Source organism: Bradysia coprophila, unplaced genomic scaffold (assembly GCF_014529535.1).
Source record: "Bradysia coprophila strain Holo2 unplaced genomic scaffold, BU_Bcop_v1 contig_373, whole genome shotgun sequence".
NCBI lineage: Eukaryota > Metazoa > Arthropoda > Insecta > Diptera > Sciaridae > Bradysia > Bradysia coprophila.
The window spans coordinates 2,146,635-2,165,144 of NW_023503632.1; the positions used below are offsets into that span (position 1 = coordinate 2,146,635).

The 18,510-nt window shown below is 38.7% G+C and overlaps 3 protein-coding genes across 3 annotated transcripts; 2 read left to right on the forward strand and 1 right to left on the reverse strand.

Annotated features, from left to right (window-relative positions):
* The first annotated feature begins 657 nt into the window (after positions 1 to 657).
* LOC119081984 (V-type proton ATPase subunit D 1) lies at positions 658 to 2,699 on the forward strand. Its single transcript, XM_037191305.1, has 6 exons — positions 658 to 807; positions 940 to 1,057; positions 1,139 to 1,318; positions 1,379 to 1,562; positions 2,015 to 2,109; positions 2,187 to 2,699. The coding sequence occupies exons 1-6, from the start codon at positions 767 to 769 to the stop codon at positions 2,307 to 2,309; spliced, it is 741 nt and encodes a 246-aa protein (XP_037047200.1). The 5' UTR covers positions 658 to 766; the 3' UTR covers positions 2,310 to 2,699.
* A 4,020-nt stretch (positions 2,700 to 6,719) lies between these two features.
* On the forward strand, positions 6,720 to 10,769 carry LOC119081970 (luc7-like protein 3). The gene is made up of 6 exons (XM_037191282.1): positions 6,720 to 6,923; positions 7,024 to 7,360; positions 7,427 to 7,847; positions 7,915 to 8,087; positions 8,191 to 8,337; positions 10,453 to 10,769. The coding sequence occupies exons 1-5, from the start codon at positions 6,819 to 6,821 to the stop codon at positions 8,271 to 8,273; spliced, it is 1,119 nt and encodes a 372-aa protein (XP_037047177.1). The 5' UTR covers positions 6,720 to 6,818; the 3' UTR covers positions 8,274 to 8,337; positions 10,453 to 10,769.
* A 1,557-nt stretch (positions 10,770 to 12,326) lies between these two features.
* Positions 12,327 to 18,183, reverse strand: LOC119081952 (mucin-17-like). Its single transcript, XM_037191245.1, has 8 exons — positions 17,728 to 18,183; positions 17,359 to 17,630; positions 14,613 to 17,292; positions 14,345 to 14,543; positions 14,095 to 14,273; positions 13,901 to 14,031; positions 12,798 to 12,940; positions 12,327 to 12,673 (listed from the first exon to the last, which is right to left on the reverse strand). Exons 1-8 carry the CDS (start codon positions 17,840 to 17,842, stop codon positions 12,463 to 12,465), a joined length of 3,930 nt encoding a protein of 1,309 aa, XP_037047140.1. The 5' UTR covers positions 17,843 to 18,183; the 3' UTR covers positions 12,327 to 12,462.
* Positions 18,184 to 18,510: the final 327 nt, after the last annotated feature.

Sequence of the window (18,510 nt, forward strand, 5' to 3'; positions counted from 1 at the left end):
CTGATTCTCGATCTGTCGATGGCGTGTTAAAGGATGGAAATATGTTTATATTTCTAAAGTACCTAATGTTCAATCGAATGAAGTAAAAGATTTTGTATCAAGAAGCAGTGCTGTGCACTGATCTATATTTTCTGTGGTTTTCTACGATCATAATAATTAATGACAAACAGCCTCAGCCGCAAGGAAGTTGCATGCAAACGATTTAAAAGCAAACTAAAAGGACTGGCTGGAAATATCAAGGCTGTATACTTTGGGGAGGTCACGCAGATCGCCATTTTATTAGATACGCGGAAACACACCTTTTCCATACAAACAAATTCACCAAAATTGATTCGTATGGCATGGCGTGGTGAATTTTTTGTATGAAACGTGGTGTGTAACCCAAGTATCTGCATCTGCGTGACCTCCCCAAAGTATACAGCCTTGGGAAATATACCTCATTATATTGAGAAATGTTTTAAAGATGAAGTCGTCCGCTATGTCCTCCGATGTCACCTCTTTTAACTTTAGAAACATCTTTATACGTTTGCGTTTGGTTACTGTTTGACACTTTGAATTTTTAATTTTCAGCGGACTTACTGCGTGAATTTCAAAAAAAAGTTCTGAAATAAAAATTTTGCCTGGGCGCGATTTCAATAAAATTTTCGTGCTGGGACAACTGTCTAAAACTTCATCATTGTATTGTTCGTGGTTCTACTTGGTGTGTCAGCTGACTTATTCTTGTGATCTTGTGAAAACTTGTAATCCTCATAAAAATTGCTGAAAAATGTCTGGAAAAGATAGGCTTGCGATTTTCCCGTCTCGGGGGTGAGTTTTTATGCCGTTCGTTCTATTCTTGAGTTTAAATTTCAAGCAAATCTTCTGCGAAGTTGATTTAATGATGAATTTTGGGTGACTTCCCCAAGGCGAAATTATTGACAAGTTCTTGCTACCTTTCAGTGCTCAGATGTTGATGAAGGCTCGCCTTGCTGGAGCACAGAAGGGCCATGGATTACTCAAAAAGAAAGCTGACGCTTTGCAAATGCGTTTCCGACAAATTTTAAGCAAAATTATCGAGGTTTGTTGTTGCATTACTTTCCATTGATTTGTACGCCACCAATTCGCTTATACATTCCCGTATGCCTGTCTCATCCGTTAGACGAAAACATTGATGGGAGAGGTGATGAAAGAGAGTGCATTTTCTCTAGCTGAAGCTAAATTCGCAACTGGCGATTTCAATCAAGTCGTCCTCCAAAACGTTACCAAGGCTCAAATCAAAATTCGTACAAAGAAGGATAATGTTGCTGGTGTCACATTGCCAGTGTTCGAGTCCTACACGGTAAGCCCGACGAAAAATTATGACATAAAATCACAAAAAATAATTTATTTTCTCTATTAGGACGGAGCTGATACATACGAATTGGCTGGTTTGGCGAGAGGTGGTCAGCAGTTGGCTAAGCTCAAGAAGAATTACCAAGCAGCCGTTAAGTTATTGGTCGAATTGGCTTCGCTACAAACGGCTTTCGTCACTTTGGACGAGGTTATCAAGATTACAAACAGAAGAGTTAATGCTATCGAGCACGGTATGTGGTTCAGCTTAAATAATTTGATTCTATTCCATACAGGAGTAGTGTCCCAAACAATTTTTTGTCTGTTTAATGGAAGTTATGTAAATTATGACTGCAAATTCTAGCCAGATAACAAGAGAAGTCCTTCAAAGTGTGACTTTTCATTGATCTGTTTTTCATCTGATCCACACATTCATCAATTTGTTTATACGGTTTTAGTTTTACCACTACGTGTGTGTATCAGCTTCAACAGTAGAGTATAAATGGTTTTGATTGTTTGTGTGGATCATCTGAAAAACAGCTGAAGCAAATTCATGCTGAAATTTCACTGCCTCTGACTGTACGAAAATTAAATGTACGACGAAGTACGGGTTGCTGTCGGCTGTTACGTATTTGATTTTGACGATGTTTTTCTTTCATTTTATTTTTTCGCAACTTACTGACGCGGAGGCATTTCTTCGTTTCAGTTATCATTCCACGTATTGAACGTACCTTGGCTTACATCATTTCCGAGCTAGACGAATTGGAAAGAGAAGAATTCTACCGTTTGAAGAAGATTCAAGTGAGTAAACGTTTGTTGCGTGCGAATTGAGTAGTTTGACGATTTGAATTTGACCTCCAATCCCTTGACTATTGTAGGACAAAAAACGTATTGCTCGTAAGAAGGCGGAAGCCAACAAAGCTGCACTACTGGAGCAGGGAATCGATGTACGCGATCAGGGTAATATGCTTGACGAAGGCGACGATGATATTCTGTTTTAAAATTGAAAGAAAAGTTTTAAAAAAAATCCTAACTCTTTCTTCCGAGATTGAAATTTTTGTTTTCTTTGTTTTCCCATTTTTTCTTGTTTCTTTTGTGTAATTCAGCATTGATCAGTATTTCGTAGCGAATGGAAAATTTATAATTTGGTCGTTTCGATTGTGTTTTTCTTTCTTAATTTTTTTTTGTATAAATTATCAATCGGAAGAGAGTTTGAATTTGTCGGTCGTACAATAACTCTTAAAAAAAAAATGAAAATGAGTAATTTAAGATATTCCGCAAATAGAGCTGTACATAAGGTTATAAACTATTCCACATGGTCTCGGTTTTCGGTCATAAGAATTCTGAATCATGAAAAATTAAATTTATTCGTTGTAATCGTTCAAAAAAAAGATTTTTTTTATTCAATTAAAGACTGCAGGCTGAGCTTCATATTTGCACAGCATTTATTTGTCTTCGGAATGCTCTGGGTCGAAGAATTAGTAGCAGAAATAAGTTGAGATGCTCGTTTTACTTAATGAGTCAGCAAGATTAGACTGACATTTTCTTCAATAAGAAAAACAGGTCTAATGTCGGTCAGGAGGACTTTTTTTAAAGACTTTTTGAACGCATTTAAAAAAAAAAAAAAATTGACATAAAAAGGTGAGTGGGGTCGTTATATAGATAAATCGGCCGATCGGTCATATCGGTTTTATGGAACGTAGTTAACCCGATGACTGGACCTCACAAATTTCCTTAGTTGAATTCGATCATTTCTTGAAGTACAAGTGTCATAGTCAGTTTTATTATGGTACCAAAAGATAGTCCAAAACAAAATTTTTGAACCAGCCTCCTGCAAGATTTAAGACCATCCCCCTGCACATATATGTGTTGCCTCTATGAAGGGCGGAGGCGTGGCTAAAAAGGTCTATGACGAGCGGAGGTGTGGCTAAAAAGGTAAAATGGGTGTGTCCAAATCAGAAATAACTTTGTGGGAGTCACTTCTTATGTATGTGTTTTCTGCGACTCACTTTTTGGGATTAAACACAAAGTATGTTTGTGTCCAAACCACAAAATCTGCTGCGAGTCTCTTTTTGGGAATTAAACACAAAGTATCTTTGTGTCCAAACCACAAAATCTTCTGCGAGTCTCTTTTTGGGAATTAAACACAAAGTGTCTTTGTGTCCAAACCAAAAAATCTGCTGCGAGTCTCTTTTTGGGAATTAAACACAAAGTAACTTTGTGTCCAAACCACAAAATCTTCTGCGAGTCACTTTTTGGGAATTAAACACAAAGTATCTTTGTGTCCAAACCACAAAATCTTCTGCGAGTCTCTTTTTGGGAATTAAACACAAAGTATCTTTGTGTCCAAACCACAAAATCTTCTGCGAGTCACTTTTTGGGAATTAAACACAAAGTATCTTTGTGTCCAAACCACAAAATGTCTTCTGCGAGTCGCTTTTTGGGAATTAAACACAAAGTATCTTTGTGTCCAAACCACAAAATCTTCTGCGAGTCTCTTTTTGGGAATTAAACACAAAGTAACTTTGTGTCCAAACCACAAAATCTTCTGCGAGTCACTTTTTGGAAATTAAACACAAAGTATCTTTGTGTCCAAACCACAAAATGTCTTCTGCGAGTCGCTTTTTGGGAATTAAACACAAAGTATCTTTGTGTCCAAACCACAAAATCTTCTACGAGTCTCTTTTTGGGAATTAAACACAAAGTAACTTTGTGTCCAAACCACAAAATCTTCTGCGAGTCACTTTTTGGGAATTAAACACAAAGTATCTTTGTGTCCAAACCACACAATGTCTTCTGCGAGTCTCTTTTTGGGAATTAAACACAAAGTATCTTTGTGTCCAAACCACAAAATGTCTTCTGCGAGTCGCTTTTTGGGAATTAAACACAAAGTATTCTAGTGTCCAAACCACAAAATCTTCTGCTAGTCTCTTTTTGGGAATTAAACACAAAGTAACTTTGTGTCCAAACCACAAAATCTTCTGCGAGTCACTTTTTGGGAATTAAACACAAAGTATCTTTGTGTCCAAACCACAAAATCTGCTGCGAGTCTCTTTTTGGGAATTAAACACAAAGTAACTTTGTGTCCAAACCACAAAATCTGCTACGAGTCACGTTTTGGGAATCGAGTCGCAGAAGATTTTTTGTGGTTTGGACACAAAGATACTTTGTGTTTAATTCCCAAAAAGAGACTCGCAGAAGATTTTGTGGTTTGGACACAAAGATACTTTGTGTTTAATTCCCAAAAAGCGACTCGCAGAAGATTTTGTGGTTTGGACACAAAGTTACTTTGTGTTTAATTTCCAAAAAGCGACTCGCAGAAGATTTTGTGGTTTGGACACAAAGTTACTTTGTGTTTAATTCCCAAAAAGAGACTCGCAGAAGATTTTGTGGTTTGGACACAAACATACTTTGTGTTTAATTCCCAAAAAGAGACTCGCAGAAGATTTTGTAGTTTGGACACAAAGATACTTTGTGTTTAATTCCCAAAAAGAGACTAGCAGAAGATTTTGTGGTTTGGACACAAAGATACTTTGTGTTTAATTCCCAAAAAGCGACTCGCAGAAGATTTTGTGATTTGGACACAAAGTTACTTTGTGTTTAATTCCCAAAAAGAGACTCGCAGAAGATTTTGTGGTTTGAACACAAAGTTACTTTGTGTTTAATTCCCAAAAAGAGACTCGCAGAAGATTTTGTAGTTTGGACACAAAGTTACTTTGTGTTTAATTCCCAAAAAAGAGACTAGCAGAAGATTTTGTGGTTTGGACACAAAGAAACTTTGTGTTTAATTCCCAAAAAGCGACTCGCAGAAGATTTTGTGATTTGGACACAAAGTTACTTTGTGTTTAATTCCCAAAAAGAGACTCGCAGAAGATTTTGTGGTTTGGACACAAAGATACTTTGTGTTTAATTCCCAAAAAGTGACTCGCAGAAGATTTTGTGGTTTGGACACAAAGACACTTTGTGTTTAATTCCCAAAAAGTGACTCGCAGAAGATTTTGTGGTTTGGACACAAAGACAATTTGTGTTTAATTCCCAAAAAGAGACTCGCAGAAGATTTTGTGGTTTGGACACAAAGTTACTTTGTGTTTAATTCCCAAAAAGTGACTCGGAGAAGATTTTGTGGTTTGGACACATAAAGTTACTTTGTGTTTAATTCCCAAAATGAGACTCGCAGAAGATTTTGTGATTTGGACACAAAGTTACTTTGTGTTTAATTCCCAAAAAGAGACTCGCAGAAGATTTTGTGGTTTGGACACAAAGTTACTTTGTGTTTAATTCCCAAAAAGAGACTCGCAGCAGATTTTGTGGTTTGGACACAGAGATACTTTGTGTTTAATTCCCAAAAAGTGACTCGCAGAAGATTTTGTGGTTTGGACACAAAGACACTTTGTGTATAATTCCCAAAAAGAGACTCGCAGAAGATTTTGTGGTTTGGACACAAAGTTACTTTGTGTTTAATTCTCAAAAAGTGACTCGGAGAAGATTTTGTGGTTTGGACACATAAAGTTACTTTGTGTTTAATTCCCAAAATGAGACTCGCAGAAGATTTTGTGGTTTGGACACAAAGACACTTTGTGTTTAATTCCCAAAAAGTGAGTCGCAGAAAACACATACAGAAGAAGAGACTCCCACAAAGTTATTTCTGATTTGGACACACCCATTTTACCTTTTTAGCCACACCTCCGCTCTTCATAGACCTTATTAGTCACACCTCCGCTCTTCATAGAGGCAACACATATATGTGCAGGGGGATGGTATTAAATCTTGCAGGAGGCTGGTTCAAAAAATTTTGTTTTGGACTAAGTTCACGGACATAGGGTTCCCACAAAAAAATGTCCCAAAATATTCATAAACTTTGAAGCCATTTTCAATTTGTTATTCATCGAAAGCTCTGTTCAAGTACTTATGATTTCAGCCGGCCATGACCCACGTTCAGATATGGCCGGCGTCTGGAAACGTCATGCATGTCCTAATAAGTATTTTTTTGAAGTTTTTTCTAGAAGACCAATTAAAGACACATAGCTTTAATTTGGGACTCCAGTTCCAGTGTTGCTTGCACAGCCATTTCGTCACTACTGGCCCCTCCTTGATTTCTGTTTCATGTGACATAACCATTTTGACTGTATATTATATGGAGTAGCTCATCCAAAACAATGTCGAATCCTGACGTTACTTCTTTGTTCTGAACATTTATTAAGTTTTTTGACATTTATTCGGCTAATATTTGGACTTCTAACAAGTCAGTTCTTAAAAATAAGGGATGTCTTATAGGTCCACTGTCTTCCCTATCCTAGAACTATGTGCTATGAAGTTTTCCAAAAACAAAACAAAGTGAACTTGCTCGTGAGTCTAGCTTTGTGAGTGTGTGCGTTTTAAAAAATCTGACAGAAAGTGACATTTCCTCCGCCATTTCTTTTTCTTCGTGTTCTTCATCATTGCCTGGTTGGACAGAAAGAACAGACTTTTTCAAGGATAAAAAATCGAAAAAATTCTAAAATTTACACAGAATGGTCGATACAGCGCGGCAACTACTTGACGAGTTAATGGGCCGAAATCGAAATTTGGATCCATCGACGGCAATTTGTAGGAAAATCAATTGGGACGACCCAGAGGTAAGATGTTTTGTATATTTATTAGATACGTATCGTTCAGTTATAACGCACGATATACGTCGGATACGATTTTGGCATAAACATTCACTCAATCTTTCAGTTCTGCTTGTACTTTTTGGTAAAATTTTGTCCGCATGACCTCTTTGTCAATACACGAGCGGATCTTGGCGCATGTCCTAAAATACACGACGAGGAAGCTAAGAAACTGTATGATGAAGCACGTCCTAGCAAGCGGAAAAGGAACTATGAAGACGAATTTCTTCGGTTCTCGAACCACATGCTGAACGAGGTCGATCGCAAAATATCGAAAGGAAAGCAACGGTTGCTATTGATGAACAAGGGAGACGGTGCCCCAGTTTACGTGTCTAAGTTCCAAGAGCAATTGAACAATTTGAATGCTCGAATTAAGAAACTGATTGGCGAAGCTGAAGAAGCTGGTAAATATTCACGCGCTCTTTGTGTCGTCAAGTCACGATAAAATCAATAAGTAAATGTGTTTCCAGGCAACCGCGGTGACGTCGACCAAGCGCAAGGTTTAATGACACTTTGCGATCAGTTGAAAGAGGAAAAAGAGGCTCTGGTCAATCAGCACGAGAATGGAGGTCCACCGCCAACTAGTCCCAGCAATGCCACCTCATCAGCATCTGGACCGGCTGCGTGGAATGATTTTACGTCAACCGAAAAACAGATGGAAGTTTGCGAAGTTTGTGGTGCATTTCTAATAGTCGGTGATGCACAACAACGGTTAGAGGATCACTTGACGGGAAAACAACATATGGGATATTCGAAGCTGCGAAAGGCTGTCGATGAAATGTACGAAAAGCGTCGAAACATGGACCGAGATGAAGAGGACCGATTAAACAGTGATGACAGACGAAGTAAATCAGATAATGGTAACCGAGACCGGAGAGATGGCAAAAGGCGGTAAGTGTAAAGTGTTTCTATAAATATTGCGGTCCGGTTTATCACAAATTCGTTTATTTGAATGCAGTGACGATTACGAAGACCGACGTCGTGATCGCCGAGATGATCGCAATAGACGAGACTATGATAGAGGATCAAAAGATCGCCGAGATGGACGCAGCAGTGAGAGTGATCGCCGGGGCGACGGTGATCGTCGAGGGGATCGAAGTCATCGAGATAGAGATAGGAATCGTTACAACCGTAAGTCTCAGCTTCTATTCGATTCCACTTGCGAAGTGTCGTTTTTGCGGCATCTAGTTCGTGTGTCGTTAAGTCTTTATACATAAACAAACCATGTTTTCAGGAGATGATTACCGAGGTGATCGTGACCGTGATGTTGATCGTGACCGCGAACGCTGTCGACGTCGCAGTCGAAGCAAACATTAGAATTTTTTCAGCAACTTTTCGGCATTTAATGAGGTATCCTCAAACCATAACCAAAACACATCAAGTAAGTGATTTTCAAATATTTTTTCGATAAAAAAAAAACTTTCGTTGTTTGGCATTTGCACAGGTTAGTTGCGTAAAATTATTTATATGAAGAAAAAAAAAACAAACAAAAACAATTAGTGTTCACGTCCATCTGTATCCATTGAATTGGAGTTGATATTTTTGTAGCAAAAAAGAAAAATCGCAAACCGGGCAAGTAAGTCTAAGCTGTATGTTTATAGCTTATGTGACTAAAATGATTTTCAATATACAACTCCAATTCAGTGCTCAAGTTGTACAGAGTGTGCGACAAAATGTGCCATTTCCATAAACGACAACAGCGTTGATTCAAAGTGTGATTATTCTGATAGCACCACTTTCGATTCGATAAATCTCTCTACAAATTTGTACTCTCGTCTCCGAACAAGGTATTTCAATTATTTTTTTTTTTACAAATCAAAATAATTTTTTTTAAACGAAAACGGAAAAAAATATTAAAAACCTGCAACAACATCGCATTCATCCAGCCCACATGAAAGATGACACGACTCATCCAACGGTTAAATTAGATAATAATAATAATAAAAAAAATCGTTGACCACACCAAGGTATTACTTTCCACATAAAAGAAAAATCAAAAAACCAAAAATATATTTTAGGGTCTTCTCGCTGAGAGTATGTGTGTGTTGTTCCGCGCGCTGTGACGAGGTACTTTTTAAAATTTTAATTTTTATTAAGACGAAAATTTTTGTTAACTACTATCCCCCCAAACAAATTATTACAAACTAAAACATAAAAATGCGACTGAATGGCCGACCCTTCAGTGTTGGCGTGTTTTGCAAAATGGAAAACTTTCTTCTTTGGTCGTTCAGAATGGATTTTTATGGGAATTGTTTTGACAAAAGAAGAGCATCGAATGAAAGTAATTTATTCGAGTTTAGATCATTGCTGCATGTTGGTGTAGGAAAAGAAAAATATTTGAATTTGGGTAATCTAATCTGGCTTGCATCGTCACAGGCTAACGAAGACTGATAACCGGTCGTGTCAATGGATATTACATTTCTAATGGTTATTTGTCTTCCCCGAGGTGATCACATAATTTTTTCATCCGTGCATGGCGTGAAAAGACATTTCTATCCACGAAATGAACATCACTTGCCCCATGGCAAAATCAAGGGTTGAGAAAGTAACATTTTTCTCACCCGAACTGTCATCAGATAGAGCGTCAAGAAAACGCCATCTTCTCATTGCAATCGAGTGGAGAAAATAAGGTTATTCACGCCACACGTATGAAAAATATTTTTTCTCTTCAATTTATCATTCGATCAGTTTCTGTCATCTCGATTTTCAAGTGGAAACGTAAGGTCAGCTCTGAGCTTCTTTGCTGCAGATTTTTTTTTCGTATTTTCAGGAAATTCTCTTCAAAAACTTTGCTAATCTATGAAAATTGGGCTAGAAGTATTTTGAAATCTGTTAAAAAATCTGGGTGCCACATCGCCGTGACTAGGAAGAGCTTATCTTTGAGTTTTTAATTGAATTCAATATAGAAACCAGAAAAGCTTTACAAATGCTCCAGCAAAAAATCACTAGACGCTGTTTTAACCTTATACGGAAGTGCATCCCTTTCTTATATTGCTATGTCAGTTGGCAATAATAAAGGTATGGCGGATCTAGCATTCGACAGACGTTTAATTTCAATTTAGATTAGACTACTTGGCTCGCGTCTCACGTTTGATGAATCCTTTAAGTACATAAGACGCCCGCTCACAGATTTTGTTCTGAAATTGATCTGATCCGTCGACCCTACAATGACATCGGTATTACATACATAACATAAATCAGACTAGCCCCGCTTGAAACTTTCTTCTATGACCCCCTGCCATTACATCTACAAATACCGATTAAGGAATCAAGTTGAAAGTACGGACTGGATATATGGATGTTCTGTTAGTGATGAACACAAATTTTGAGTCTAGGAAAGTCTACAATCGTGGTACAAATGCTGGTTCTATAGGAGTGACACAGCGATGATTTCATTCCGATCTCGTCGAATCCATAACAATAAAGAAAAAATCCCATTAAAACTCCAGGAAATGCAATCTCGAATTATCTCCAATCATTTTTTGAAAATTTATAGACTACACACAGGTGAAGCCATAATTTAAAAGCAAATCCAATACTCATCTTCCCGTACAACCGACTCGAAACACACACAAAAAAAAATCAAACAAAAATTTCAACGTCAATCAACCGCTGGTGGCACATTTTCAATAAAGATGATCGTGAAGCAGCAGAGGTGGAAAACGCATCGTTCACACACGACATGGACGGACATATTAAATGAGGTGCGCCATTAAACAAATTTAATTATTTTTAAAATATTAATTCTAATTTTAATGAGACAAAAACGGAGAAAAAAAAACATTTTAATTTTAATGGCAACTTACGTTGAATCAAAATTTCGTTTAAAACTTGTAAATTTGAAAAAAGAGAAGAGGAACAACGCACACAACGTGATTGTGTCTGTTCGTTGTGAGAGTGTTCTTTCCTCACACAAAAAAAGGGGTGAATGGTATGTACTCTGTTGTGTAACAAAATTATTTGTTCAAATCTAACTGCATTGAGTACAATATAACATTTCGAATAGAATAAATTTTAGATTAAACAAAAAAAAAATTTAACGAATTTTATTTAATCAGAACAACATCGAAGATCGTTTTAATGGATATCTTGGGATTCCTCCTTCAGGAGCATTGAATGAAAATAGAATTAATCATACTCATAATAGGACCGTTGTTCAGCTTTTCAAGTTAAAAAATGTATGCCAACCCAACCTTTAAGTTTCCTTTTTTAAATTTCAAACGAAGAGTCAAGTCCTAGAGTTAATCGTTCACGAAAGCGAAGCGCATCGCAACATAATCATTAAGTCTTCTGCGTTTCTTTAAGTAATTGCGAGGTGTTTGACAAATAATCTTTTTCTGTTTGACGTTTCACGTTACCTACAACGACATTCGCTTATTCGTGCCATCGTCGTTGAGAGAGGTTAATTTTCGAATGGAAGCAAGTATAATGTCATCAATTCATTCAGTCTTAATTAAGAGGCATCGAGCTACTTAGCTAAAATTGTTGTCTACAATTTGGTGTCTAGTATTTCAGATTTGATGATATCTTTTTCAAAAATGTACGACCACGAATGTGTTAGCTTTAAACAAAAATTAGTTTTGGTTGCAGTCGTTTGACCAGCTCTGAGAAAAGTCAGTAGTTTAAGGAAATTTTCATAAACTGTTCAGTTTTCTCAGAGCTCGTGAAACTGCTACAATCGAATATATTTTTGTTGAAAGCTAACACATTCGTGGTCGTTATTGCGGTCGTACCTTTTTTATGAATTCTGGTGGAAACATTTCATCAAAAGTAAACTAAAATCCAGTATTTAAAAAACGCCCACCACATGTACCCTTTTCAGCAAAGCATCGATCGATGCCTCTTAAGAACCTCACGTTGAGGTCGAGGGGTTAAGGTTAAAGTTAAAAGTTCAGCGATAAAAAAGGCTTGTCGATAAGAGGTAGATATTGCTGACACTGTGAGCAATTTCTCTTAAATCACTGTGGTTAAGAGTAATGGACCCTTTGCAAATTTGTGAGTCATATCTTAATCCAATCTGAGAAACCTGTCGAGATTACATAAATTTACACAATCTGCATAGGTTTCTCCAAGTGGGTTAAGCTATGATTCACAGACCAATTTTATCCTTTAAAAGTGACACATTTTTGCGGGCTTCAATGGTTTTACTTTTTAAAAAAAAGATTTTGGTTCAGAGAAATCATCAAGAAACGATTTTTTTCGACTCTTAACGAAAATACTTTTATGCTTGCTCCAGGATGCCTAATCTCAGCTAAATTTGCGAAGTTCGAATGATAAGACTATGCACTTGATGGACTTGTATGTATGTGTTCTTTGTTCTTCCGCACCCCACACCCGAATGCATTAGCATTACTGAAAAAAGCATCGATCTTCATAAATTAATTTTTATTTTTTCACTTTTTTTACATAAATATACGATAAGACGAACGCTAAATTCAATTTCGAGTTCGTACCGAATTATTGTTTTAACAAAACACGTGCTACAGTCGACAGTTTTGGCAGAAACTTATGCGAAAAAGTGATCGACGAACGTTTTCGAAATTAATTGATTGTGGTCGATGACAATGATTTTATCGTTTGTAGCGAAGCATTTCAATCCTCTCGTTTCTAACGAACGCACAACGAATTGTCTCGGGTTGTACAAATTGAGCAAAAATGATTGGCCATTTTCATACGTGGTGATAAAGTGGTTGGCGATGGTTGCCATTGAAGTGACTCTGTTGATAGAAACACGTACCAGTTTAGGTTTTAGTTTATTAACATGTCTTCTTGTTGGAATGGGTCAAAAATCACAAAAAACGTGAGACACGTACATTATTGGAATTAGCTTTTTTCACTCACTTTGATTCATTCGACGGCATTTTATGCGTACAAATCACCTTCCACGAGTAGTTATTGTTCATGTTGATTGCCAGCAATTTGATAAGTTGACCGTTTCCTACCGGGTCAGCACAAGATTGTACAAGGAAAAGAGCTCGTTCGGTCTGGAAATGCAAAAAAAGTATTGGTAAGTTGGAAGCATTGTCCGCTATTGTTAGCTCGTCGGCCGTAGACAACGGTTCAGTTAATGGGTGGAAAATAAGTCTGTCAGTTTCGATCAGATGAAAGAAACTCTTGGCCGTTAGTACAACTTCTATTGTGGAATTCTACTACGTGAAGCCTCCTACAAAGTCGCAATAACTGAATCTTTGTCCCGAAATCTTAAGCTGCCTGCAGTCGCTAAAATAATTAGACATTGAGCGCTATTACCGTCGGTCTTCGTGTTCTGTTTCGAAATGAAGAAGAAAATGAACCGTAGTGATTCTCGCCAATATCTTCCATTTTCACATCGGTCTACGAAGTGACTGAGTAGATGCGGGCCAAATACGCTCGGAAATTTTCAAAAGCGCAACCGGCTCAGTAGCTTGACTTATCTTTCATATAGCTTCAAGGAATGAACGTTCATCCAAATAGTAGACGATTCAGTCAAGTTCTCCTCTTTACGAACGGGTAACATTCATCACAAGGTATCATTCACTCCGGGGTAAAGTCTGGGCAGCTGCATTCTAGAAATCTTGTGGAAGTGATTGTCGTCCTAGTGTTCTCTAAATGTAGCGAAATGTACCCTGTGGAGTGATAGATTTTGAAGAACCTCAACCTTGCAGAAGAGTTATAAAAATCCTTAGGAATCTCTTTTTATCTTCCAGTTTTGGCTTTGGGAAGAAGGTGGACCTTCCAGATTGGTTAAATTTGAAGAACTGACGAAAAGAGACCTTCTCTCAAATCCAGGAGAGTTCAAAGAATCTGATTTAATTGCTTACCATTCTTCATGAATAGTTCGGGACGCATGTGGCAAGATTTAGGAGTCCTAGTAGCAGTTACAAAGTGTCACATTCCTTAACGGATTCTTGCTCTTATAAGTTCTTCAGAGGAAATGATGGAAATCGATAAAACGGTGCACTTACGTTTTCAATCAACGAAAAGAAATGCAAATTGTCGCCAATGGTCGTATTGGTGTCAATTTTGCATGTAATGTCCCCACTCCGAATGTCCCACATTGTGATTGTAGAATTACCAAATGCAATCACGGTGTCATCTGCAAGGAGGGAAAAATTTGCGTCAAACTGCTCTGATAGCGGACGCAAGCTGTTACACTTACTCTCGAAAAACTGTAGCTTCTTCAGTGGCTCTCGGCAGCCGGGATATATGTGAACACTTTCCAGATTCAACATGTTCGCACTCAGATTGTATTTTCGAATATTGGTGACCGCTTCGAACCAAGAGATAACAAAGCTTCTTGATTTCGGCAGTATTGTGTACCGTATCGATGGAATCGACCTGCAAGATTGATGGTGAATGACATGATTAAGATGGATTAACATGGATTTAGTTAAATTTGTATGCATTACCCATGAACGCGGTCGAGCTCAATGTGTCGCAAAATTAATTGTTGTTGATCGTTCAACGAGTACAAAGTCAAGTAAACTGACATCAGACTTTCACGTGTGTACGCCCCAATCAATTTCTTCGCTCGTAATTCGACGTAAAACGTTTTACTACCCACCAACAGCAATCGATGCTGATATGATGGCGTGCCAATTTCAATATCTGTAAAGGAACGGCCAAAGAATTATCCACCTGCAGGACGGTGATACGGACACAACGGTTAAATCTTACCACAGTTATATCGCTCGATTTTTCCAATGCAATCATATTGCTGGGCTATTCCGAACACGCTAAACAGATCGCTCGATTGTGTCCACAGACTGATTAACCTCTCTTGAATCACCGCAAACTGCTTGTCAAAACTGAGAACGGCCAGTACATCACCATCCCGCTTCTGCAGAAAATTTGTGCTCTTGATGGTTTCGATGGTTTCCAATGGTTTCAAATCAGCACAGTCAGACTCATTCACCATATTTTCGTCAACGATGGTCAGACATGGTTTGGCATCGTCCATTGGAACAGTCTTCGAATCTCTCTTTGCCTCAATGACATCACTGATGGACGCTGACAAATCAAGTGGAATATCGGGCTTGCTCTCCACATTTTCGTTCAGATCGGTCGACGTGATTTCAATCTCGGATTGAACGTCGAATATCGGTGGCTGGAAAGCATTTTTACTTTCCATGGAACTGGTTGGCAGCAGTAAAATGTTCTGCATCGAATGCGATTGAATCAGCTGCAATGTGGTGGATGTGCCGGATTCGATTTTCTGTTTCGGTGCTACTGGTGTTACAATGCCGCTAGCGTTGCTGTTAGTGTTTTGATGAGAATTCGACGGACTGGTCGGTATGATGGGACGCAGCTGAGTCAATTGCACCGACAGTCGTTTGTTCAAGTCAATATTTTTCATATCTCCGCCGGTCACCATCTTTTTGTTGTCGACGTTCTGTTGAGTATTCTTCTCCAATGCACTGCCGGGAGTTTCAATATTTTCTATGGCTCGCATTTGCATCGATGTTGCTCGCTTCGAATTGAAATTGCTATGTACCATCACTTCAATGGCAACATCATTTGCGGTGCTGGTAATATATTGCTTGGAACTTGCTTGCATCGATGACACCTTACTCACGGCAATATTTTGTGTAACAGGCATCGATGACAATGACACTCTTGGATCGTAAGTCGTGAATTTATTCGGAGACACGTTGTTGCTGCTGGAAACGTTCCGCTGTTGATTCATTTGCATCGACGATATGTTATCCTTGTCAGTGGTGTGTGGTAAATAGACCTTACCGGGAGGAACACTGCGAGAGTTCACATTTTCAACTTTTCTTGGCGGCATGACATTATTGACGACAACAACATTCTGTCTAGTATGCGCTTCGTGAATCATAGCTCTCTTCATCTCGCTGCTTAGCTTCGGAGTTATTCGACGCTTCGACACACGATTGTTGCCGATGTTCTTCTGCGAACACGTTTGCAATGTTAGTGCATTGGCCGGACGAATGTTTCTCAACAATGGCGACTGAATTGATGGCTTTCCAGTTGGCTGCTCAACTCCTCTCGCATTTTTCGTAGAATTGTTTTGCTGTAGCGTGGAGCCATTAGTCATGACTGTGTTCTGTACAGTGCGGACCGATTGTACGTGAGTTTTTCGCGAGTCAATTTGTATTTTTCTGTGCGGTGAGACATTACTACCGTTCGACGGGTAATTCGTTTGGAACGTACTGCTTGCAGGGCTAGTTGTGCTGCCAATATTCTTTACGTACACTGACACATCAAGTTTCTGCATTTTTCGATGCGTGGAAATGTTCGTGGTTGTGATCGTGTTCTGCTGATGCAAACTGGCGAACGACGATGAACTGGTATTGGGCTTCGATGGAATATTATTGGCTGTGGTCGGATGCGATGAACTCAATTCAATCCATTGTTCCATTGCCTTACGTTTGATACCGGCCGTTATTAGCGGCGGTCTTCTCTCAGACGGTCGTGCCATTTCCGGTTTCCTTGTCGGTGAAATCTTCGCTGGCCGGCTACCAATCGGTGGCTGACCGTTGGCGGGGCGATTAACAGTTGTTGTATTTGATGTGGTTGATGATAAAATGGATGTTTTGTATTTGTCTGCGTTGACCTGAATGGGACGAGAATCGGTCGGCTGTTGAGGCTTGTAAACGAATCGCTCCATAACGGTACATTTGTTGGTGGTGTTCCGCACCCTAGACGATTGAAACGAGTAAGGAACAAGTTGGTTTGATGAAAGATGCTGCTGATGTTGTTGACTGACGCGACTTGTTGTGACTGTTCGGTAGTTGTTCCGTGATGATTGGGAATTCGTTGTATTATTGACTAAAGTCGTGGACTTGTATGTGGTCTGCGTATAGTGCTGATGATTGGTTTTGTAGTGGTTCAGACGCGGATCGCCATTTTGCGGTTTAACTTGAACCGAAGACTGTTCCGATTGGTATCCGTTGTATCGAACAAGACTTTGAGTATGATTGTTGGCTGCCTCCAATTTTCGATTAGTCTCCAGCTGATTGTAAATCTCTTGATTCCGCAGGGCTATTTGTTTCACCTTAACACGCAATGACGATCGCTTAACAGTCTTGTTTTCCGTTTCCGTTTCCACTTTATTCGTCTGAGACTTGGTCACCACTCCCAGATACGAATACAACTCTTCTTGAGTGGTGGTTATTGACGATGTGTTCGACTCACTTGCGTCGTCGGTCAAATCGATTAGCTCGGCCGAATTGTCGTTTCTCTGCATTGATGTAGGAACTTTGAAATCGTATGAGCTCGGCGAATTGTCACCAAACGACGTGGAAGAGCTTACTTTCCCGTACGAAATTCTCTCTTGAATCGACGACTTTTGAACCGACCGCACCGATTGTCGACGAGGCGAAACTGCTACTTCCTACGAATAAAAGAAAAGGTTTTGTATCAACAAAAGCAGTTCAACCTTTAGATCCAACGTCCTTACATTCCTGTAATAATCGATAGCGAACTGTGTTGATTTCCAGTTTGCTACCCGATCTGATCCGGTCATACAGGGCATGGCTTCGTCTCGTTTCTTCAACAATGATTCCATTTCGCCACGGCTTCGTGGTTGATCGTTGCCATTCTGAACTCTTGCTATTCTGCTTTGACTTGATGACGTTACGGCTGCAGTTGTCTTTACTGCACTACTGGGCGTATTTGCTTGGGTTGCACTTCGTCTTGTTCGTGGCATCGATCCGGCACCAATTCGTTTACCTTTATTTCGCAGGGACAATGCGATGGAACAAAGGAAATTGTCAGATTCTTGTTGTTTGATTTGATTTAATCGCACGAATCGATGTTCGCGACTTACCAATATTGTTGCGATCATTTTGTGCAGTCTTGGCAGGAATTTCTTTTGAATTTCGCGTTCCAATCGTGCGACGAACCGCAGTTTGCGGTTGAGAATTTACTTTTAAATGTCGCATTTCTGATTATCCTTCCGGTGCAAATTCACTTTAACTTTTATCAACAATGATTCAAACAAACCAAAAAACAAAAGAACAAAATTCAAACATTACAGAAACCATTTCGTGAACTCCGACAATTTATTTAATTTTTTCAAACGTTCTTCTACGATTAACAGCAATTTTACAGTCTTGTGCGATGTTCACTAAACACAAAAACACGGATATAACTTCACTTAAACGGGACTGAGATAATTAAATTCATCTTTTTCGATTGAAGTCAATGAAAAATTCAACGCCATTTTCACCTTTTATCTGTGACAATTCCCGTGTATAGATGTTGAGAACCTCAACTAAAATATTTTGAGATTTATTTTGACAGAGCGCTCAGTGCGTTCATTTCAAGAGTTTTTGAATGGATTTTATTCAAACATATTCTCAGGTTTAAGTCAAGTTACAACCAATCGGTGAAACCGGTCAAATGAAATTTTGACAGAAAATGTATGGGCCATCTGTCAAAATTTTCCACTCGTGTGGAAAAATGTGTGAGAATTTAATTTCACCTGACTCTAGTGTTAAAACAAGTTCATCGTTGATCGAGATAATTTTGAGTAATAGAAATGCAGAACAATCTTTCTTTAAATTCCCGCGGACTTTGTACTAGACCTTGTCGTCAGTACTAATAAAGA